The 22240-nt window shown below is 38.6% G+C and overlaps 1 protein-coding gene across 1 annotated transcript in view; it reads left to right on the top strand.

Moving 5' to 3' along the window:
• LOC103275805 (PEX5-related protein-like) overlaps positions 1 to 22240 on the top strand; it is a 183694-nt gene that overhangs the window by 158049 nt on the left and 3405 nt on the right. Inside the window, exons 6-8 of the mRNA XM_021706535.1 lie at positions 511 to 634; positions 1838 to 1934; positions 18399 to 18494. Coding sequence (XP_021562210.1) covers positions 511 to 634; positions 1838 to 1934; positions 18399 to 18494 — 317 coding nt within the window. The remainder of the gene's footprint in view (positions 1 to 510; positions 635 to 1837; positions 1935 to 18398; positions 18495 to 22240) is intronic.

Genomic DNA, 22240 nt, shown 5'->3' with positions numbered 1-22240 from the left:
ATTATAAATTCTTCTCTTTGGTAAAAAATTAAGTGATCTACACAATAGGTGTAACAATGTTCTGGTTTCTTCCCACCTCCTTTCAACATAAAAGCTCATTCCTTTAAACAGAATGTCTTTCTGGAAACACACCAGAAATGCCCCAGAGCCACCTACCTCCCTACCTGGGAGCAGACAGGGTGCCACTCCACTACTGGATCCCACAAGCTCAAAAAGCAGGGCTTAGAATGCACTTAGCTTCAGAAATACATTCAGGTAAAACAACTTGATTGCTTCAACTGCTGGTGCAATGCATTTCTCTTAATGAGTCTCATTTTAATTTAAACTGCACATGCTTTAATTTGTACGCAACATTGAAAGGTGAAGTTTGGTCTTGGGGTTTGAGATTATCCGTCAACTCATGATCACTTGCATAAGACTTCTCAGTCACAATCATAATCTATCTCTGTTCTTCTCTTGGCACCTTATGCTCTTCCCACCCCCCTCATCCCCCTCCTGTCTCCCAAATAGACATTCAAACACAACTGGAAAAATGGGATGATGTTAAGTTTCATGGAGATCGAAATAGCAAGGGGCATCCAATGGCAGAGCGAAAATCATGCTCATCTAGAACTGGATCAAAAGAGCTTTTATGGTAAGATATTTTGATACTAGAAAATCCCATTTTTGTGTCAACTTTGAATGTTTCTCTCATGTACTGAAACAGTCAATGAGTTAAGTCAATCCAAATACTTGGCATCACATATAACCCCCTATACAACAATGCTAATTAGCTTTTTTAAAAAAAATTTGTGACTTCAACAATGTCTAAATTATTTCATCTGATTTGTCAAAATTTAAGTCAATTTAGTCAATAAGGATTTTGGAATGTTTGAAATTCAACATGTATCGATTATTTTTCAAATGTGAAACTGTGCTGACTGTCAAAATAGGTACATATAGCCGGGCTCAGTGGCTCAGCCTGTAATCCCGCGCCTTTGGGAGGCTGAGGTGAGTGGATTGCCTGAGCCTGCGGGTTCGAGACCCGCCTGGGCAGCGAGACCTCATCTCTACATTAAATCAAAAAATCAGCCAGGCGTGGTAGCGCATGCCTGTAATTCCGGCTACTCGGAAGGCTGAGGCGGAAGGATCGCCAGAGCCCAGCAGGTTGAGGCTGCGGTGGCCAGGAGCGGCCACTGCACTCCAGTCTGGGCAACAGAGTGAGACTCCAACTCAAAAAAAAAAAAAAAAAGGTACATGCTTACATATGTGTATGAGTATACTCAACATATTACATACATGAATGTTAAATTTTTCTGATTATACAGGTAACCTTTTCTGGCTTTCTCAATTATCCCTATCAGATAATGCAGTAATTAAGAATAACTTATGGGTGCCTATGAGATTATCTGGCCACCTGAGCTGTATGTACCATGTTTTTGAAGTTTCCTAAGGGCCAGCAGTCTGTTTCAATCTCCTGCTGTCCTTCCTCATCTCCACTTATTATGACAGTTCAAATTCTGAATAAAGATAAACTCACACCTGAAACAGTTGGTGAGACGTCTACTCTAAAAAAAAAATACTTTCTATATAATGCAGAATTTCTGTAACAAAAATCGTATTGCATTTATTTACTTTTTTTCTGATAACTGAACTGATTTCTAACTTAATTATAGATAATAATACTGGTATATTGCAGACACTTAAATTCTGAAATATATAAAACTTATCTTTATCATCAATGAGAGCTCTGTTATCATGGCTTTCAGTGATCCAATTTGCCGAAGTTTCTTGGCTGAATTTCCAGTTGATTGTGTTTCCTGGTATATACATCAATTTCTTTAATGCATCCTTTTAGGTCCTCAGAGCACAGATCTCAACCGGAACTGAGTGTTGGGAAAAGTGCCCTCAACTCTGAGTCAGCTTCAGAGTTGGAATTAGTGACTCCAACACAGGTAACAAAATTGATTCTCTAATGAACTTATCTTTTATAATAGATAATACATAGTGTAAATATTTTATTTTAATTTCTGCAAAAAGTTTGAAGTATTTTCCTGTACTTTGTATTTCACGCACTTTCTCACACAGTAGCAATCTCAATGATTAAAATAGCTGAATATATAGATATGTATATATCTATACATATTTGGCTAAAAATGTGTTAACGAATTCACTGGATACTTAGCACTTTTCCCTTGTTCTACCTTTTACTCTTCTATTATTTTGTGATAATGAAATCCATTCTACTCCAGTATTAGCACTCTTTACATAACAGAGCACAAAGAAGAGGGAATTACATTTTGAGTTTTCGTTCACATGTATACCTTGTGGAACAAGGTCTTACACATTAGTATCCTGGCTTCACATTAAAATAAATTTCATGCTGAGGAATATATTATTATAGGATTAGCAGTAATGATGATAATAATAGGAACCATCATTCGTGAGCGCCCACTAAGTATTAAGGACTTTACTGTGTGCTTTTAATGTGTTGTACATAAAACCCAAATAATCCTATGAATTATGAGCCTCATTTTACAGATACTCTTTGGTCTCAGTGAAATCAAACACATTTTCCTAGGACACCTAGATAATCACTCGTGAAAGCAAGCTGTGAACCAAATCTGTCTGTTCACTACTTGACCCTTAACTCTAGTATTACTAACTTGTCTGTAACTAGTTATCGCCTGTGGTTAAGGCCACATATCCTATGGTTCTAAGAAGGCCAAAGTCATTTTCAATCTTTTTATCCCTTTGAAAAATTTTCAAGGCTGCAACCTTGAGCTTAAACCACAAAGATCTCTTAAGCTGTATATGTTCATGTTCATGTATTCCACAATCTAGTTGAGGTAATACTAGGTGCTTACGGAAAATGTGAGATAAAATGAGTAAGATCAATTTCCTTGAGTTCACAAGATAAGACATTGAAACTAAGAAGGGAAATATATTATCTGATGTTAAACAAAAAGATAATTATGATAATAGCAATTATCATTGAGTGCTATGATAAGGACGTCTAATATACATTAGCTTATTTGATTCTGTCAAATGGTTGAATGAAAATAAGTGTGATATAGTGGGTAAGATAAGGTAAGTTAAATTATTACCGGCATTTTATAGATAAGAAAACTAAGACACAGTGAGATGAAGAAACTTGTCTATAGACCCACAACTAGTAAGTGGCAGAGAGAAGGAGATCACAGACAGAGATGAAATCTTGAAATGAAAGGCCACTGGAAACCTTTCTAAGCCACCAGTAGCACCCCCTACAAGCATGCCACCCTCTATGAGAGAGGACGTTACTGCTCCCAGAATCTGCTGGAAACAAGTCCACTAACTTGCATGCACAAATAGCCCTGCAAACCTTAATGAATCATAAATGTAGCATGAAAGTGAATTTTCTTCCTTTATCCTCATTCTAAATGTATCTTTTGAAAAGAAAATTTATACCATTTATCTGGAAAACATGTCTTGATGAGTGCATCAGAGATTTAGACTTAGCCAAAGTAATCGGTACTGTTTCATAAATTGGATTCCTTGGAACAATTTAATGTAGCAATAAAACCGCTTGTTCTAGAGCAGGGTAAGACTTGGCACAGGTGGGCTGCTCTACAGGAGCTGGGGTGGAGGATCTGCTGGGCTCCCTGGTTGCCATAGAGACTCAGGATGCATTTATCTCATTATTCCAATGACTGCTACTCTCCTGCTGGTTGTCTGATTCCATCCCACCACACTGTCCTTCCACATACCCACCAGCATGCCTTACTTAAAGCAAACACCATGTGCTTTGAAAAGCTTGTCTGAGATTCTCTATATGTCTTCCAAAACATAGTTTTAAATGCGCTATGAGAGTTTTCTGTCTAGATAAATCTTAGTGAATCCTTGTAGAGGGTTGTCTTCATCCCCATTGGTGTTTGTCTAAAAAAAAAAAAAATACCTGAGACTGGGTGATTAAAAAAAATTAGTTTATTTGACTCACTGTTCTGCGGGTTGTACAAGAAGCATAGCACTGGTGTCTGCATCAAGTGGTGGCCCTGAGCTGCTTCCACTCATGGCAGAAGGCAAAGGGGAACCTGCCACATGATGGGAGCAGGTAGACAAGAGAGAAGAAAGAGGAAGAGAAGGAGGAAGAAGAGGAGGAGGAGTAGCAGCAGCAGCGACAGCTAGACTCTTCAGCAACTAACTCTCAGGGAACTCATCGAGTGAAAACTCTCTCACTCCTGGGAGAATAGTACCAAGTCACACATGAAGGATGCACCCCTATGGCCATAACACAAACACCTTCCTCCAAGCCCCACCTCCAACACTGGGGATCAGATTTCAGCATGAGACTTGACAGGGCCAAACCATATCCAAATCATAGAAAGGGTTATCAACTATTTGTAAAAATGGATCCTTTAACTCCGTTTTTTTTTTTTTTAACACATTGCATGTTTACTTATCAAAGAGTTTGGCTATACTAAGAAAATTCATTCTCTCCTAGTTTTAATTCCAGCCTATGGTTAAATTAGGAAAATTTCGTGATTTGGGGTTTACTATATCTGAAACACCAAGTCTCTCAAACACAGCAGTGAGAGAATAGCCTGATCAATCTACTTGTGATAAAAGACAAAAAGATATTTATACTGTTAGAAGCATACTACTCTTAAATATGTGAACTTTTAATATAGATAAAGTGAAATGATGATGAAGGTGGTATAAAAAATGCAGCTTAAAACCATCACTCAGATGGTTCACAGGAAAATCAAGGAAATGTTTTCTTCTCTCTCAAGCCAACCTATATTATGTAAGGCAGCAACTTAACAGGCGAGGACCTTGTTTAAAAATCATATTTCAGATTCACAAAAAAATGGAAGTTCACAATGTGAAGAATTTGTATGCTTTCTCATTTTCTTTTCAAGATGAGGAAAAGGAAACACATAGTCTAGTCTCTTTCAAATAATGTTTTGAATGCTATAGGAATGAAAGGAACTTTCTTTCCACCCCCTGAAGGTTCAAGAATTTGAGTCTGCAAAACAGACAGTAGACAGACTAACAGGAGAAAATTTATTAACACGCAAGTGCTGTGGGAGTCACACAAAGCATGAAATTCAAAGAAGGACCAGATGATTGAAGTTTAAATATACTCTTCATAGGCAAGAGGGAAATGGGAGATGCTGGTACTTTTAAAGGGAAAGTAAATCATTGAATGGTCCTGAAGAATAGACAATAGCCTGAGACAAAGTTTGTCACGTCATCTCCAATCTTCCTTCCCATGATTTAATCTTCCCTGTTTGATGAGATTGCATTCCTTCTGGGAACTTCAGAGAATGTCTCTTGCTGTGCTTCAGGGAGGCAGAGGGACGAGAGACAGTGGAGCAAGAGAAAGTCAGAAAGACCTTGGTTCTGAGGCTGCTTCTTTAGTTCAAAGTACTCAGCATATGAAAGCACCATGTTTGGTGGGTATCGTTTCTCTGAGCCCCATCAGTACACTAAGCAGAGTGGCAGTGTAATAAATTATACAATCTACATATTGACACTTATGAAAACTGTGTTAGTATTCCTTGAAGTCAATTGTTTTTAAAAATCATAAAATCTAAAAACATTTGAAGAATTAAAGAACAACACAGGAAGTAATGATGTAAGATTAACTTTCCCCATAAATGGGTTAAGATAGTGATTAGAAAAAGAAAAAGAATAGAGCTTCTGCTGGAGACTGATGGTTCAAGCTTTTCTTTTTCTAATGTGGATACTGGGAGGGGAGTTTCAAGACAGACTTTTGAAAACTTCAGTTAGATTTCACCAGAATGTGTGGCAGCCAGGCTCTCCAAATGCTGAGCAATAATCATGTAACTCACTGATTTTGCTGACTTTGGCACAGAAATGCTTCCTTTCGCTTAGTCATAATTCTAAATGTTGATGAAAAGCCAAAGTCTGTAAAATATTTAAAGAAATATATTCTGAGGCAAATAATGAGTGACCATGGCTGGGCAGTACAGTCTTATGAGAATGTATGCTCAAGGTAGTTGGGTTACACCTTGGTTATATACATTTTAGGGAGACAGAATTTTACAGGCAAGGACATAAATCAATACATGTAGGGTGTACATTGGTTCAACCTGGAAAGGTGGAATATCTCAAAGGGGGGAAATTACAAGTCATAGGTGGATTCAAGATTTTCTGACTTGCAATTGGTTGAAAGAGTTAAGCTCTGTCTAAAGAATTCGAATTTATGACATGATTGAGTTAAGATAAAGAGAGCTGTGGAAGCCAAGTTTCCTGCCGAGAGAATAGGTGGTAAATGTCCTAAAATGTGTCAGACACTTCCTAGGGAAGGAGACTCCCTACAGATGCAAATTTTCCTAAGAAGTGGTTTTGTAGGGTCATTTCAAAATATGTCAAAGAAATATGTTTTGGAGTAAAATACCTTTATTTCCCCTAAGGCCTGCTATCTGTCATGTAATGCTATATCAGAGTCAGGTTGGAATTTGGCATCTTATTTCCAAAGTATCTGTTTGGTCAGTCTTATGATGTCTATTTTAATATTAATACTAATCAGTGGTACCTGAACTCCAAAAGGGAGTGGGTATAATGAAGCATGTCTGACTTCTTTTCCTGTCATATCCTGAAATTTAGTTTTTCAGATCTCCCTTGGTCCAGAGGAGGTCCGTTCAGTCAGTTGGGGGGCTTAGAATTTTACTTTTGATTTATACAAACCAGAACAATTTATATTTTGACAATACCCCAAACCAGAATGATTTAAACTTCAAGTACAGATACATTTTCTAAATGTTTAAAGGAGCAATGTAAGAAGAAATACATGTTAGTCACTGTCATTTCTTTTCTTTTTTTTTTTTGAGTTGGAGTCTCAACCTCTCGCCCAGAATGGAGTGCAGTGGCACACTCACGGCCACCGCAACCTCGACCTACTGGGCTCAGGCAATCCTTCCACCTCAGCCTTCCAAGTAGCTGGAACTACAGGTTCATGCTACCATGCCTGGCTAATTTTTTTGATTTATTGTAGAGATGAAGTCTCGCCAAGTTGCCCAGGCTGATCTTGGACCCCTGGGCTCAGGCGATCCTCTTGCCTCGGCCTCCCAAAATGCTGGGATTACAGGCTTGAGCCACCGCGCCTGGCCAGTAACTGTCATTTTTTACATACCGTCTCTATGTGCATAACATGAGATTATACTTGTATATAATATTTGAAATGCTTACAGTAATCCTGGGAGTTAGTATTATTCCCATTTCACAGATAGGAAATTAATTTTAAAGAGCAGTCGTAATTTTCCAAAGGTGACACTGCTTAGGGGAAGAGGGACCGGAATTCAAATCAGACTCATTAGCTTCTAAAGTCCTTGTTCTTAGTGACAGACCACCTCTTATCAGCCACATTATGCTTATTCACAGCAGTAACTCACAAACCACCTATTTCTTTTCTCGTTACAGACCCTGATTATTACTTATGTTTTTAGGGTTGATGTGAGTTACATAATTTTAAAGAATGTTATCATTTTATGCCAAAATCTGTGTAAAATAAATCAAAATTGCCATCTGATTTGAGGTCACACACTGTGTTGTGCCACTCTCACCCAAATTTATTCTCAATTCCTTCCTTTTAAAAATGCTGATGGTTTTCATTTCAGTTCACATCAATTCAACAAATGTGAATTTATAAAGCCTATAAAGCCATAAGCAAAGCAGTGAAAAAGTTAGAAGGATGAGTAGTTTCAAGACCTCTGTGTCTAATAAAAACAGTCAGATACACTATAAATATTCATCATTTTGCTTGTTGGGATACATACAGGAGCCACATCAACATTCCTTTTGTGTCCAGGCCACGTGCGGTAAGTTATCAGTGAGGGAAGAAGGAAGCAAAGATGGAAGGATGGAACAAAGAAAGAAGGCAGGCAGGAAGGAAAAATCTGAAAGGTCACTTTTAACATAGTTGAAAATCTGTACATAGTACATTCTCAGTAAGCATTTGTTGAAGTATAAAAATAAGGAAATCCTAACAAAAAGGGGAAACAGCAAAGCATGTCAAATTAAACAGTGTGGAAGTAACAGCTGATAATTAATTAAAGGACAGAAAAAAATGGAATTTCATTCTTGATCATTTTTTCAACTGGTTTCAATAATAGTTTTTAGTTATGCCTGAGAGTAAACTGTCCGTCTCCTTTCAAAATCAGCACTGATTTGTTTTGATGTGCTGCAACATGGAATTTTATAGCTGGATGGAGATGGGGACCTTATGCTGCCAGACCTTGTACAAAGCCCTAGAAATTGGCTCCTGACCCAGAGGGGACAGCTTTTTGTGTATACTTTCAATGATAAATGTCTGACTAATTAAGGGAAAACAAAATCCTGAGCATGCCAATGATGTTTAATGGTGTTTAAATGATCTGTTCTAGTGATCAACTAGTCTCCTTCAACCATTGAACAAAAGTGCTCTGTTAAGCACTGATACTTTTCAATGAATTGCTAGTCATACCTAATAGGCACTAACCAGAAAGTTGATAATAACAAAAGCAAAGTTTTATTGAGCACTAACTCTATATGTGTATTGACATGAATTATTGTGCTCGATTATTATAGGGACTCTATAAGTGAAGATACATTTTGCAGATGAGAATACAAAGACTGAGTAATTTGTCCAAGGTCACCAACTAGTATTAAATGCTAAACTAGGATTTGGCCTCAGACAGACTAACCCCAGAGACTGTGCTTTTAATGACCGAGCTATACTGACACCCAAGTGCTGCTAGTTGGTACATTTTCCCTTTCTACAGTTAAGCAGATTCCTTTTTCTCCTCTAGCAATAATATAAAGGCAATTGTGTGAGAAGCTATGAATGACTGTCACAATGGTTAGCCAACAGAGTATGCTAGGACAACCACAGCCACAAATACAGTCATTTTCAAAGTATAATTTTGATCACAATCATAAATTTGAATAGAGAATAAACCACCTTATTCTTTTTAAAAGAGTCATTAAGTTCTTTTTCTTCTCTTCCTTTACCTAGTGCTTATCATTCAGAACAATCAACAGCTTGGGGAACTAAATGCTTTCTTCTTTGGAAAGTGCAATATCCTAAAATTAAGCCCAATTAAAACACCATGTTTAAAGCCGAAGTATTTCCAGGAGGTTGCTATAGCTGTGAGGCATTTTTCAAAATGATCCAAAAAAGAAAAGAAGTGGCCACATCAGAGTAGATTTGTGAAATCCAGGGTTTTACTACATATACATGGTGCCGATATCTAAGTCAGAGGGTTCTTTGTGTGGTCGCTAGCCCAGTACTCTCAGTATAACCCAGGAATATTGTGTAGAAATGCAGATTTGGGGCCTCATCTCAGGCCTACTGAATCAGAATCCCTGGGCATAAGGCCCAGCAGTCTTCATTTGTGCAAGCCATTCCAGGTGATTCTGATGCCCAATAAGTTTTGAGAACCACTGATCTCGATGTGCTGTCAAAACAGCTACAACTCAAATTTACAGGAGTTTGTTTTGTTTACCATGCCTCCATTTAAGCACCAAGCAATATCAACAGTTTACAAGCATATTTATGTATATTTTCCCACAGTTTTTGACCATAATGCAATTAGATGTTGAAATGTCTTGATTGAAAGGAAGGCTGACCTTTACCATAAGTGTTATCATTCTCAATCCTAAACCAGCATGTCAGGGCATGCTGCATAATTGCAGAAAAGTTCCAGGATCTTTAACTGCATACTAATCTCAATCTGAAAACTGCCTCTGTTTACATTCAATGTTTACCTATACTTCATAGCATTTGTCTTACGTTGCCTGGAGCAAAAGAAATGGTTTCAAAGTGTAAGGTAGATAATAGTCATCTTAGTAATAACTAAAGCCTTTCTAACAATGTGGAAAATAGCACTTTCACTGAATAGTAACTGTACCATCGAAATAAAGTTGCATTCACACAGGAAGATTCCGTTTGCATTTGTTGCTTTAAGCCTAGAATTTTGAGAGAGAGATCTTGCCTCTTCTTCCTGATATATGGTGCCCTTTGCATCCTGTGATTAATAATCCTGCCAGGCCGGGTCGTGAAACATTGATGAAGGGAAGAAGCCAGGGACAATAATGGAGTCCTGTTAGGTCAGGCTTCGGGAGAAAAGCAGGTCGTATTTCACTGGCGAAAAGTGCCTGCTGATAAAAGTGCCTTGGGACAAATCTATTCAGGCTTTCACTTTCTTCTAGCGCCATTCATGGGTCATTTATGACATTATATAAATGCACAAAGTTTCCTTTTTAATTTTTTAATTGACTTAAAAATTATACATATTTATTATGTACAACATGATGTTTTGAAATATGTATACATTGTGAAAGGGTTCAATTAAGCTAATTAACATGTGCCTTACCTCACATACTTACTTTTGTGGTAAGAATACTTAAAATCTATTCCTTAGTGATTTTCTCTTTTTTAATTTTTTTCTTTTTTTTTGAGTCAGAGTCTCCGTAGCCCATGCGGGAGTGCAGTGGCATGCTCACAGCTACCCCAGCGTTGACCTGTTGGGCTCCGGCGATCCTTCCACCTCCGCCTTCCAAGTAGCCAGAACTATAGGTGCGCACTACCACGCCTGGATAATTTTTGATTTATCGTAGAGACGAGGTTTCGCCAAGTTGCCCAGGCTGGTCTTGAACCCACGGGTTCAGGCAATCCACTCGACTCAGCCTCCCAAATTGCTGGGATTACAGGCTGAGCCACCGAGCCTGGCCCCCTTAGTGATTTTCAAGAATACAATATATTGTTATTAACAATAGTCACCATGATGTACAATACATCTCTTGAACTTATTTTTCTTGTCTAACTGAAATTTTATACCCTCTGACCAAGATCTCCTCAACACCCTGACCTCCACACCTTCACCCCTACCCCAGGGGGCTGGTAACTGCCATTCTGCTCTCTACTTCCATGAATTTAACTACTTTATATTCCATATATAAATGAGATCATGTAATATTTATCTTTCTGTTCCTGGTTTACTTCCCTTAATACAGTGTCCTCCAGGCTCTTCCATGTTGTTGCAAATGACGGTTTATCTCCTTCTGTTGTAAGCCTGACTAATATTCCATTGTGTATATATACCACATTTTCTTTATCCATTCTTCCATTGATGGACATATAGATTGATTGCATATCCTGGCTATTGTGAATAATGCTGCAATGAATATGGGAATGAAGATCTCTTTTTGACATACTGATTTTATTTCTTTCGGATATATGCTCAGTGGGATTGCTGGATCATATGGCAGCTCTATCTTTAGTTTGTTGAGGAAACTCCTTACTGTCTTCCATAATGCTGTACTAATTTGTGTTCCCTCCAATAGTGTACAAGGATTCCTTTTTCTCCACATCCTCTCTAACACTTATCTTTCATCTTTTTGAAAATAGATATTCTAAAAGGTGTGAGATAATATCCCATTGTGGCTTTAATTTGCATCTACCTGATGATTCATGATGTTGAACATTTTTTCAAATGTCTATTGGCCATTTGTATGTTTTCTTTTGGTAAATGTCTATGCTGGTAGATTGTCCATTATTTGTTGTTTTGCTACTGAGTTGTTTAGTTTCCTAATGTATTTTAGATGTTAACCCCTTATTAGATGTATGGTTTGCAAATATTTTCTCCCATGCTACATGGTGTCTCTTTATTCTCTTCATGGTTCCCTTTGCTGTGCAGAAGCTTTTGTTTGATGCAATGTCATTTGTCTATTTTTGCTTTTGTTGCCTGTGCTTTGGTGTTATAGCTAAAAAATTATTGCCCAGACCAATGACAGAGACCTTTTCCTCTATGTTTTCTTCTAGTAGTTTTACAGTTTAAGGTCTTACATTTAAGTCTTTAGTCCATTTTCAGTTGATTTTTCTCTATGATATAAAATAAGTGTCTAATTTCATTCTTCTGTATGTGGATATGCAGTTTTCCCAACATCATTTATTGAAGAAACTGTCCTTGTGTGTTCTTGGCACCTTTGTAGAAAAACAATTGACCATAAATATATTGGTTTACTTCTGTGCTTTGTGTTCTGTTCCATTGGTCAATGTGTCTGTTTTTTATGTTAGTACCACAGTGTTTTGATTGCTACAGCTTTGTAGTATATTTTGAAGTGAGGTGGTGTGATACCTCCAGCTTTGTTCTTTTTGCTCAGGATTTATGTGGCTATTCAGAGTCTTTTGTGGTTCCATACAAATTTTGGGGCTTTTATCTACTTCTATGAAGAATATCATTGTTGTTTTATAGGGATTGAATTGAATCCATAGATCATTTGGGGTAGTATGGACATTTTGACAATATTAATTCTTCCAATTAAAAATGAACATAGAATATCTTTCCATTTACTTGCATTTACTTCAAATTTTCACAAAGTTATATCCTACTATGTGCCTATATTTGAAAAAATTGGCCAGGCTCAGTGGCTCAGCCTGTCATCCCAGCACTTTGAGAGACTGAGGCAAGTGGATTGCCTGAGCCTGTGGGCTCAAGACCAGCCCGGGCCACTTGGCGAGACCTTATCTCTACATTAAGAAAAAAATTAACCGGGCGTGGTAGCACACATCTGTAATTCCAGCTACTTGGAAGGCTGAGGCAGAAGGATCACTGGAACCCAGCAGGTTGATGCTGGGGTGGCTGTAAGTGTGCATGGCACTGCACTCCAGTCTGGGCAAAGGAGTGAGATTCCAACTCAAAAAAAAAAGGAAAAATTGTTTGTTTATTTCATTAATGAAGGAATCAGCATTGAGGAACAGAGCTTGATATGGCCCATGGGAAAGAAATGCCAAAATAAGCTTGCCAAGTTAGATAAAAGATTGGTTAACTTTCTACAAGACAATAAGATCTTATCACCTTTGGAGTTAATTTCTCTACCAGGCTATAGCATCCTAACAACTTATCAATCTTAAAGGGCTGTAAGCCATCTTGACTTTTATATTTGTTACTCAAACATATTGTGACTCAAAAGTCTCAGATGAGTTGTAGTGAGCTGAATAGTGGCCTCCAAAAAGAGATGTCCACCTTCTAATCCCCGGAAACTAAATATTACCAGATGTAGCAAAGGACATGATGAGTTACAGATCTTGAGAGAAGGCAATTTTCCTGAACTGTCAGGATGGGCCTTAAGAGCAACCACATGTACCATAAAAGAGTAAGGCAGAGGGAGTTTTGAGAGAGAAAAGAAGGAGTCATTGCTGAGTGATGAAGCCATAGCTAAGGTCTGACAGAAGCCACTAAGAACCGCAAGAGGCAGGGAAGAAATTCACCCCTAGAACCTTCAGAGCCAATACCTTGACTTTTATTCCAACCTTCAGAGAGTATAAATTTCTGTCATTTTAAGTCATCTAGTAATCTGTTACAGCAGCCCTCACCAATACAAGGGCCAAGCAAACTTATGAGAAAAAGCTCTAGCAATACTAGCAAGAAATCAAGCAATCTCAAGGTTCCCTTTTCTAAGTTGATGATGCCTTCTTCTTTCACAAGATCTACTGGATTCCTCAGATACCTCCTAGTGGATAATTAGGAAGCTGTTATCCATCATAATTTGTTGAATTTTTCTTTTAAAAGACCCACAAATACTGAACAAAGGGCTCAGAAAATAGTACATTGGGAGATAACACTTGGTTACAGTTCATTGGTAAAGGGTACCAGTTGGTAGATCCTCTCTGAATGTGGGATGCTGCCTTCTGCTGAGAGAGAGCCCAGAAAAGAATCACCACGTGGGCAGTGTAGGTGAAATTGTATCACTTGATGATGTGTGGTGAGGTGGCGGTTAATGGCCACTCATCCATGCAAGAGTCCATTTTTCCTACTTGGATGCAATTGTGTATTTTATTAACCTTTGCTTTCTTTTATTTTCATTTACGGTAATGAAATGGGAATGTGAGGAAGCCATTTTTGCCAGCCTCCCTCCAGCAGGACCACATTAACTCTGCCCAGCAGAGGAAACCCATCTGCTTTTAAAGGCTTGTCATTGCCAAAAACAAAATAGGGTGAATTGAGAAATATAATATGCATAGATTAGGAACCAAACCAACTGCATAATTCATAAGCTGAATCAAAGATAACATTTAAGTAGAGAGAGTAAATAGTTAACAAATATTCAGGCTTGTTACCTGGGTGCAGTTGCTGGGTGCAAGGGGCTTGCATCTGTAAGCCCAGTACTTTGGGAGGCCAAGGTGGGAGGATCGCTGGAGTCCAGGAGGATGAGGCTGTAGTAAGCTATGATCACACCATTGTACTACAGCCTGGATGACAGAGTGACATTTCTCTAAAAAAAAAAGGTAATCAATTAAATTAAAACAAATATTCAACTTACAAGTAATCTAACAGTCCTTTTCTAAACTAAAAGGACCTTATGTTCTTTTCAATGCATTGATTCCGGGGACCATATAATTTTCAAGCAAAAATATTCAGCCATGATCCAAACGTCATGTTAGTTTATGCTATTGCTAAATATACGTAATGGAGTGTGGCATCATTTATAAAATATACCTTTCATAACTGCCTTATGATTTATTGACATTTTTTGTCTCCCCGGCTTAGTGAGCAAAAATATATATATATTTTTTTTTTTTTTGGTGAGAAAGTAGGATTTATTAAGAAGACAGAATTGTGGGAGCAGACCTGAAAGAGGTTGCCCGTGAGCAAAAAATCTATAAATATTGTTCAATTCTGGGAGATTCTGAATTAATTGTGTACTCTGAAACTAAATAGACTGCTGCTGGTTTCAAACCAAAACTTGATTCTTTTAGGCTAAATCCAAGGTTACAAGTTTCTTTTGCTTCTGCAATAAGTATGAACTTGCTACCACAACCTTAGAGTGCAAGATATGTTCTAGTCCTTTATTAAATCTGGATGTAAGCCCGCTTGCCAGGATGATGAGATCGTCGATTTCACTTAAGGTTTTTTATTTTTTTTAATTTTAAAGATGTGGGGTACAATTCAGGGTTAAGTACACAAATATTCATTATGCAGGTACCCTTGTTGATGAGGTGTGTTCCCCCACCCTCCTGCAGCATCCCACTTCTGCCAATCCCACCCCTCCACCCCAGGCAGTTTCCCACAATCCTTTTCTTATAGCATTACAATAATTGTTCAAGGTCCACGTATGAGTGAGAACGTGTGATATTCAGTTTTTTGTTTCTGTGATAGATCACCAAATGCCCAGCCTCACTTGACATCACTTATGGTTTAAACCTCCCTGCCTGTGTTCGTTGTCTGGGTTGGGAGGAGGTAGTAGCTTTCATGAGGCCCAGAGAACAAGGAAGGCTAGCTGTTCATGGTGACCAGGGAGCCTAGCCCACCCGACAGCAAGGCGCTGATGCCCAGGTAGGCCCAGAGGTGCCTACTACCCTTCCGCTTCCCCCTTCTGATCACAGCCTCACCTCTGCACTGCCTGCAGGCCTTGCTCTTTACCAGACAACCCCCTGAGGCATCTGGAAGCCATTCCCTTCCACAGGGCGGTAGGGTCAGCACAGACCTCTACCACTTCAGGTCCAGGACAAAAGAACAAATCCCCTCTCGGTATCTTATAAGCTTCCCTTTAGCCTCCTGGATTGGTCAGTGGGTCTTGACTGAGAACAGCTTCTGGGGACAAGGAGAGAAAATGCCTTGAATTCGTTCACTCATCTATTCATGGACAGCATATTTTTGACAAATATTTATTGGCTATTTATGGAGCACCTACTGTCTGCCAGAAGACACTAGGGATACAGCAGGATTCACAACAGGAGAGAGAAAACATAAACTAAAGTTTCAATAAGTTAACCTTCCACATTCACTAAAGCAAAACACAGCCTAAGACTGTTGTTTATGGTCAGAAGTGTTCATCATAATTACTTCATATTTGTTTTCATTCCACAAAAATTCTTAGGGCTTCTTAGATGATGCCTCGCACATGCATGAACCAGCCAGGGGCAGCATTTTTGTGTTTTGCATCTTCCTCAAATAGCCGTGTGAGCACAGCCTCCCAGAGAGGCAGTGTTGAACACTGATTATGAGCACAGCTGAAGCACCTGCCCTTCCACTTACTAGCTGTGTGACTTTGGGTGAGTTAATTAAGCTCTCTGTACCTTCATGTTGTCATTTAAATGGAATCGATGACAATACCTACCTCACGAAGTTGTTGAAAGAACAAAATGAATTATAGTATCTAATGTACTTAGAGCAGCACCTGGCACATAATGAACCCTGGTGGTACTATGTGTCATAACAAAAGAGAGGGGTCCTCTTCAAGACCAGTGATAGTGGAGAATGATGAACATTAGCTGAACTGTGTAGATGCTTAGGGCTGTGTGAAGAGCAAAGTTGTGCCATAGAACAGTGAGTTCCAGACATGACTCCTTTTCAAAACCACCAGAGGAACTTTTCAAATATCGAATATCCAGGCCCCAGCCCCAGAGTTTCCCATTTAGTTGGTTTGGGATGAGGCCCAGGCCTGTTCAGGTAATTCCCATGGAAGCCAGGATAGAGCATCTCTGCTCTAGGACCATCTGACCATGTACCAAAAAGTCACCCCTTCCACTGCTCCCTACTCTGCACTAAAAGAGGGTGGAGAAAGTCACTCTACAAGCCCCTGTCCTCCTATTCCCCAAGACCTGGCTATCTCATCAGTTTAACTCCTTATCCTGAGGCACATAGGCATTAGTGGGCACCATCGCTTACCAGGCCCTGTGTTGGTAAGGGGAGGGAAAAAAATAACCATACAAAATTCCTACCCTCATGAATCCCAAGGTAGAGCAGGGAGACAGACAAGCACACTAAATAATTACGTGGAGAAAACTTGGAAATGACCTGAATGTCCAGGCAGAGGGGTCTGAACTACGGTGTCCCCTTACTAGGAAATCTCCAGGGGAAAGAATGAGGTGTATCTATACGTCCAAATGGAAACTCTTCAAGGCATATTGTTGAGTTGCAGAATGGTATGCGATCGATGCTTCACATTTGTTTTTTGAAACACATTACATGCACATTACCATACACTTTACTCTGGGGGCATAAGTGGGTATGTAACTGCTAAGAAAAAGGGCTTAGTGGAACTCTTGTTATTTTTCATGATTAATATTTTTCAAAAAGACTGTATTCCTTTTTTGAGAAATTAATAGCATTTTAAATATTATGGCACTCTTGGGGGGGTCTTCTGGAAATATTTATATGTCATTAAGTTGTTTACTACACTGCTATTAATTGTAGCAAAGCAATTGACCTAACCAGACATGATTTTATCTAAGTGACTCATTATTATTTAACATAGAGAAATATCCTGAGAAATGGGACATAAGACAGTGGCAATAGAGGAAAAGCAAAAGGAAGAGCATTCTGGCTGGTCATGGTGACTCACACCTATAATCCCAGCACTTTGGGAGGCCCAGGCAGGAGGATTGCTTGAGCCCAGAAGTTCAAGACCAGCCTAGACAACATAACAAGACCTCGTCTCTACAAAAAAATCAAAAAAGTAACCAGATGTGGTGGTGCACACTTGTAGACCCAGCTACTTGGGAGGCTGAGGCAGAAGGATCGCCTGAGCCCAGGAGATCGAGGCTATGGTGAGCCATGATCATGCCACTGCACTCCAGCCTGGGTGACAGAGTGAGACCCCCAACTCAAAAAAAAAAAAGTGCTTTCTACATGAAGATCTGCTGTGTACATAAGTAGAAAGGCCTGGAAGCCACCCCTCCATCTCTGTAGTTTTTATGTTATTTTTACCTGAGACTGATCTTCCTAACAAACTGAAAGCTCAAATATCAGTTTTTAGATATAGCCTTCTAAAGGAGACTGTCTATCCTTACCACATATTAGAATCATTTGGGGAGGTATGCTAGGATATCAATGCCTGAAGTCCAGACCAATTAAAGTAGGATCTTTCAGGGATGAGACCCAAGGATTGGTTTTAATATGTCCAGGCCTAAGACCCGTTGTTGGAAGACTCAGGCGTGCATGCTCCTACACATGTTGACACCATTCCAGCTTGGGCAACATCATGCCTGAAAAGTATTCCAAAATGTCACCAATCACAGATGATTCTTTTTTTTTTTTTTTTTCCGAGTTGAAGTCTCACTCAGTGGCCCAGGCTGGAGTGCAGTGGCACGTTCACAGTCGACCTGCTGGGCTCCAGCGATCCTTCTGCCGCAGCCTTCCAACTAGTCGGAACCACAGGCACGCACTACCATACCTGGCTAATTTTTTTTTTTTATTCATTGTAGAGCTGAGGTCTCAACAAGTTGTCCAGGCAGGTCTCAAACCCGCAGGCTCAGGCAATCCACTTGCCTCGGCCTCCCAAAGTGCTGGGATGACAAGCTGAGCCACTGAGCCCGGCCCACAGATGTTTCTTGAACTCTAGGGAAGTGAGGGGGAAAAGGAAAAATACTTGTATTTTTGGATCATGTGATTCCAATACCATAACACCATGTATCTGGTTTATTTCAGGCTCGACTGACCAAAGAACATCGCTGGGGAAGTGCGTTACTTTCTAGAAACCATTCCTTAGAAGAAGAATTTGAAAGGGCAAAAGCGGCAGTGGAGGTAACTTTTTTAAAAATATTTTTACTGTTTTGTGTTTCTGAGAGTTGCATTCAAAAAATAATAATAATCAGGATTATGATCTTCGGAATGAGACTTACTACCAGAGAGCACTTGAGTTCCCACCAGGGATGACGAATCAATGTCACCTCTTATGTCAACAGACGAGCAATGACTGTCTGGAGTTCTGGGTGAGAAGGAACTCTAAGTCTAGGCTGGGTTCTGGGTGAACTAACGCCATGCATTTGCCGGGCCTGGGTGAGCTAAGGTCATGCCTGACATTTTTATCTCGCTAACATCTAGCACAAGATCTTGCTGCCCCTGGGATATTATATATTTTCCTGACTAGGTAGGAAAAGGACATGGCTGGAACATTCTAGCTAATGGATAGTCCATCTTGACTTGAGCCAATTTTATTATTAAGAGTGCTCAAAACATTGCTGGTAATTCAAATGAAATACTTGATGGGAACACGGATTTCCATATTTAGGCTTCTAATAAGAAAGAGAGAGTGAGAGTAGGGAAGGGGGAGGGAGAGAGGGAGAGAGGAAGGGAGGGAAGCCAAAAAAAACCCAGACAAACAAAAAGCAGCTTTTGCAGGGTGTTTTATCCATTTCCTTCCTTCCTGGGTAGAATCGCAAAGACTACATCACAGATGCGATCTCTGATATTCATTGAGATTGCTGTTTGAGAGTGGAGCTTTTCACCAAACTTCTTATGAACTTGTTAGAACCTCCATTTCTATTATGGATATGAAATCTTGAAAACCGAAAGCATTCCTAGGATATGGTTTATTTATGTGACTTGTCTTCCCAGAATTTGGATGAAATTTTTATACTATGGGTGGTCTTTCAGTACCTCTATACTTGAAGTACAATAAAATCACATTTGCAGTTTAATATTAAAAGGATTCTATTCTGGGAAAGAGTTTCAGCCATAATTTTATATCATTATTCAGAAACCCAAGAAGAGAACACTTTCATCTCACCACAATACAATCTACCCAAATTTCTTCTGGTAACTTTAACCTTTTTTAATTTAGAAAAAAAGCTAATGAATATTTAGTGCTCTTGAGCATGATCAAGTGATATATTTGGTTGAGACCAGCTGAGTTCAATCAAAGCGTTCAAATGCATGGAGCCTGTAGCTTAATTTATTTTAAACACAGGTTTTCCAAGCTTAAAAGCTAATTTAAATTTATTTTTTGAACTCCTACTGTGTGTAGCACACTGAATTAGCACTAAAAAGATTATTTAGAACCACAGAATCTTGACTAAGTAAAGACATTAACATTTATCTGGTTCCATATATAATGAGAAAGATAATGAATTCACACTCAAAAGACTTACTATAAAGTAACAGATCAACAAGAAAAAAAATACCTATCTATCTATCAAGATATATATATTCACAAAATCATTTGATCTTAGTTTTGGCAAAGACCTTAGAAGTTACTTATCCCCATCAGGCATACAAACTCAAATCTGTTTTCTTATAAAGCACTTGACAAATTATTACCCTGTTTCTTCTTGAACACTTCCAGTTAGGGGAAACTCACTTCTTTTCAAAAAAGCTTATTTCAGTTTTGGACAGTACTAATTTTCAACAAGTTCTTTCTTACATTTTACTTAAATTGACCTGCCAGCAACTTGCAGTTCTGTTTAATCTTGGTTTCACCTTCTCTGGACCAAAGTGGAATTAGTTTAATCCCTTCTCTACATGATGCCCGCCTCACCCTAGCAAGTCACATCTTCTGACTTCTCCTTGTCTATGTTGGGACCCGACTTGTCACTAATATCTATATAACGACATACATCTCATTAGCCAATGTAGGCCTCAGTTTCCACACCTCTTTGGTCCTTTCCAGTTACAAAATCCTAGAAGGCTATAAGTTACTTCAAGTAATTATTCATTATGCAAACACTACGGCTGTCTAGCTGTACCGGCTGCTGAACTAGATACTCAAGATAAATCAATGAGCCAGCCTTCATTAGCTATCTAATAATAGCACAGTCTAGAGGACCAACTCAGACAAATCACTTACTCCTTCTACTTTAGTTTCATATCCTCTATAAGTTGAGGGGCTTGGGTTTTTAATATAGTAAAACTCTATGAGTATGTACCTTCAAGTGAAAATAATGGTAACTGCAGAATTCCCAGCAAACAGGAAAACTGCAAGCAAATTTTTTTAGCCAGAAGCCTAGTACTGAGAAGCTTCCCTAAAGAATGAGGGGAGATGATGTCAACCAGAAAGTATGAACAGGTCTGGAGAAAAAAGATGTAAATGTAAAGCATTTACACTAAGCTGATGGTAAATCATGCCTCTAAAATGTCACACTTATGTGGACTATTTACTTCCAGATATTCTTATCTAGGGTGTCATCTAAATTCATAGTAAGAAAACATAATAATATGCATCAATGAGTCTTGGAAATACTCATGCCCATTGACCCAACTACTTCTTAGAATGTATCCTAGAGAAATAGTCATAAAAGTTTACAATATTTTATCTACAGAATTTTATTAAATAGTAAAAATTTGGAACAAGCCTAAGTGCCCCATAATAGAGGATTTAGCTACAATATATTATATCCTTATAGCAAAATTCTTTGTAGCTATTAAAATGACATTATGGAAAAATATTTAAGATTATGTAAAAATGTTTAATGATAGTTGCAATACTGTAATATAGATGAATAGTTTTCCAGTATGATCCTTAAATGTAAATGTAAAATGATAATAGTATAATAACGAACATGTTATAATATGTACTGTAAGCCAGGCAATCAAGAGCCTTACATGGATTATCTCTTTTGATCCTCACAGCAATCCTATGAAGAAGATACTATTACTGTCCCTATTTTTCAGATGAGAAAACTGAGGGCTAAGGATATTGCAGACAGTTATGTGTGATTTTATAAGCAATTCAGATAGGTTGAAAAGTGAACTACCCCACTTAGCAAGTTGCAAAGCCATGATTCTCACCTAAACTCCAGCGTCTATATTCTGAACCATCATACTATACGAGCATAAAAAGTGTCTGTCTTAGTCCATTTGAGATGCTATAACAAAATAGCCTTAGAGAGGATATTTTATGAACAATAGAAATCTGCTGCTCACAGTTCTGGAGGCCAAAAAGTCTAGGATCAAGGAACTGGCAGATTCTATGTCTTTTGAGGACCTGTTCCTCATAGATGGCACTTTCTTGCTATGTCCTCACATGGTGAAAGGACAAAAGAGGCTAACGAAACCTCTTGGGCCTCTTTTAGAAGGGGAACTAATCTCATGCACGAGAGCTCCACCCTCTTGAACCAGATCACTTCCCAAAAGCCCTGCCTCTTAATACCATCACCTTGAAGATTAAGTTCAACATATGAATGGGGGGTGGGACACATATTCAGACCATAGCAGAGTCTGTACTCACTTGTTAACAGTAGTTATTTCTGGGTGACTAGTTTGGGAGTGACTTTTTTTTTTCTACTGTTGGCTTATCTGTATTTTCCAAATGTTCTGTCATTAAGATGTATGATGTTGGTAATCAAGAGGAAGTTGTAAGTTATAGACACTATGGTGAGATATAAAATTCTTAAAAGAACTCAGAAGAATGGCACTGAAATTGCCTTCATCAGAGGCAGTTTTAAGTACTAATAACATCCAGATGAAAATCATGCCTGGAGCAAGTTGAATTTCTCCGAAATCTCTGCCTTATGTTTTCTTTTTTCTTTCTTTCTTTCTTTTTTTTTTTTTTT

Source organism: Carlito syrichta, unplaced genomic scaffold (genome assembly GCF_000164805.1).
Source record: "Carlito syrichta isolate Samal-C Ts95f unplaced genomic scaffold, Tarsius_syrichta-2.0.1 Scaffold315753, whole genome shotgun sequence".
Taxonomy (NCBI): Eukaryota; Metazoa; Chordata; class Mammalia; order Primates; family Tarsiidae; genus Carlito; species Carlito syrichta.
The sequence above is the reverse complement of the archived record's forward strand: the minus strand, read 5'-3'. Positions and strand labels throughout refer to the sequence as shown.